Source organism: Arachis duranensis, chromosome 2 (genome assembly GCF_000817695.3).
Source record: "Arachis duranensis cultivar V14167 chromosome 2, aradu.V14167.gnm2.J7QH, whole genome shotgun sequence".
Lineage (NCBI taxonomy): Eukaryota > Viridiplantae > Streptophyta > Magnoliopsida > Fabales > Fabaceae > Arachis > Arachis duranensis.
The window spans coordinates 85557419-85559983 of NC_029773.3; the positions used below are offsets into that span (position 1 = coordinate 85557419).

General features: G+C 33.6%; 1 protein-coding gene across 1 annotated transcript in view; it reads left to right on the forward strand.

Annotated features, from left to right (window-relative positions):
• Positions 1–2565, forward strand: part of LOC107475706 (spindle and kinetochore-associated protein 1 homolog) — a 3502-nt gene extending 937 nt beyond the window's left edge. The window contains exons 3-9 of the mRNA XM_016095356.3: positions 521–633; positions 751–835; positions 1127–1194; positions 1513–1618; positions 1702–1731; positions 1823–1936; positions 2341–2565. Of these exons, the coding sequence (XP_015950842.1) occupies positions 521–633; positions 751–835; positions 1127–1194; positions 1513–1618; positions 1702–1731; positions 1823–1936; positions 2341–2418 (594 nt within the window). The 3' untranslated portion in view covers positions 2419–2565. The remainder of the gene's footprint in view (positions 1–520; positions 634–750; positions 836–1126; positions 1195–1512; positions 1619–1701; positions 1732–1822; positions 1937–2340) is intronic.

Sequence of the window (2565 nt, forward strand, 5' to 3'; positions counted from 1 at the left end):
CTAATTTGTGGTGAGGTTTGTTGCTGCTGCTTCTGCTCTGTGGTGTGTGTGTGAGAGTTGCTTCGTTTGAGGCCTCATGGAAATAATGATATAGTTTTATTTGGTTCTCATTTGCTGTTCCAGCTACAAAGGTACAATCATTAATCATTAATTATTTACACTAGAGACTATATGAAAACAAAATTGTGTTGGATTATTTGTATTAACTTCTTATAATGGAAACCCCTTTTCAGCTAAAAATATACAATAATAGCTATTAGTAAAAGAAAAATATTATGTGTATATATATGATGTGTAAGATATGTGGTGCGTAGTACATCACAAAGACTCACATCATTTACCATGAATGACCAAAAAGGGTTCTCTAGCGGTGGATGATGTATGAATTGTTATGGTCCTATAAGGTTGTCTTAACAATATCTGGAAGATGAGAGGAAAAGATGAATGATTTGTTGAGAAAACTGTTTATGTTCAAGTGAATGACCATTGAATTTGGTTTAATTTTCTGGCCTGCTTATAGAAATTGATCAGTGCCTCATTGAAGCAGCAAAAGAAACTACAGAATATGTCCCTTCATGCTCCCTCTCAATTGCCCGATAGGGTGACAGTTTCAGATTCAAATACTAGTAGATGGTAATTACACCTTTTTTTTTAACCTTGCTGTTATGTGCAACAATTTATTGTGAATTCGGATATATTTTATATAATATAAACATTCCTGTTGTGCTGAATTCTAGTCTTGTTCCTCAGTTTGTCACCTGAATTTTCTGTACAAGACCCTGGATTGGAGGCTTTGAATTTGAAGGTTAATGAGGAGCCTCCTCCATTACCTAAGGTAAATGAAATATGTTATTGGTGCAGCTGCAGATTTATTTTCTTCGATCCTCCCAACTCTTCCCTATTTAGTATTTAAAACAGCACAAGTAATTAACAGTTTGATACTATTCCATTTCCTTGCATTTCATGTTTCTCATTTTATTTTCTTCTATTGTTTTGTTTTTGTCTGTTTTACAACTTGACCATCAGTGTAACCTGTTCTCAAAGATGTTACATTATTTTTTTCCTTGACTTGCTATGTTTTCAAATTGATGTGGTCTCACATTTTCTTTTGTTTCATCATTTTAAGGAGAAAAAAGGTCGCAGTTCACCACCAATGTGGCATGTTACTGCAAGTGAACTAGATTCCTTGTCATCGTAAGTAATTTGAGTTCAGCTTAGACTATACAACATCTGTGTAAATTGCTTGTTCAGAGAAAGAAAAATAAAAAAATTCAGTTGTCATTGTTATAATCCCTTGTAGCTTCAATCCTTTCAATTTTTCCATTGCTTCTGGTCTTTAAATGAAAATTTGTTGGAGCAATCCAGCAGTTTTCCAGGCACGTATGTCATTTGAAATGTTTACAATAATTTTTGAATTCCTTTCCCTTCTAATTATTTGATTAATTGATGATACCTTTGTGCTTTGGCTTTTGATAATGAAATTCATATCTAACACTTTGTGACTGATATTAGATACATGAGAGGTAGGCTTACTCTAGAGAAGGTGAATGCAGCAATCAATGACATGGCATCCTATGCTGAATCAAATGCTCAACTTATCATAGCCCCGAAAAAGAAGGTTAACAATCAAATTCTTTTTAGATGTAAATTGCAAAGTACATTCTTTAAATTCTTGACAACTTGTTCTATTTGTGCATGAAGTTGGCAGAAAATCTGTGGGAGAAAGCCCTGGTGAGTGAAGCATCAATTTTCATGTTAATGTGTTATTTCTTGTTTCATTTATGGCAAAAGGGAAGGTTCTCGTTCATGTTGCAAAATGCAGGAAATTAGAGATATTGCAACTATGGAAGGGGTTAAGGGAAAACATTTCTTTCTTGAAGCTGACATAAAAGGACCATCACTGAAGCTTGACAATACTGGAAAGGCAATACTAACTGTGAGTATTCTTGTTTATCCATCTCAAATTTGCTTCAGTTCTTCCCAAAAAAATATGAATCCATGATTGCTGATTGTTTTAACTCTTACATTATAAATGTTCTGTTTTGCTATTCAACAGTTCACTTCTGATAATGATTATGTCAAGGATCTGAAAACAAATCAAGTTCTTCTTGATTGTGGCATTGATTCTACTCTCTTTCCCGAAAAATATTGATGTTAACATATTAGTCCTCAAGTTTTTTATTGGTTTATGTCATCTCTTCAAGGAATTCATTTGCCAATTTTCTTCAATAAGATAACTGTTAATTGTTCCACCCCATTGTGTATGGTGTTTTACACTTTCAACTGTTATTTCTTGGGAAAAATTGATTGTGCTATAATTTGTCTTTGCTGTTTCTGCAGGTTCTTCGTCACCTTGGCCGCATCAATGAGACTCGTGTTGGCCATCATCGCATCATTATTCTGCAGAAGCCTAACTGAACGAGTTTGGTCATTTAGAATTAGAAGATTTTAGTATCATGATAAATCCAATACATTTTTTATGTTCAAACTCATAGCAAGTTATATTTCAAGACCTAAATACTTGTATGAAATCAGTTTATGTATGTTACCTTATGTGTCTCTGTT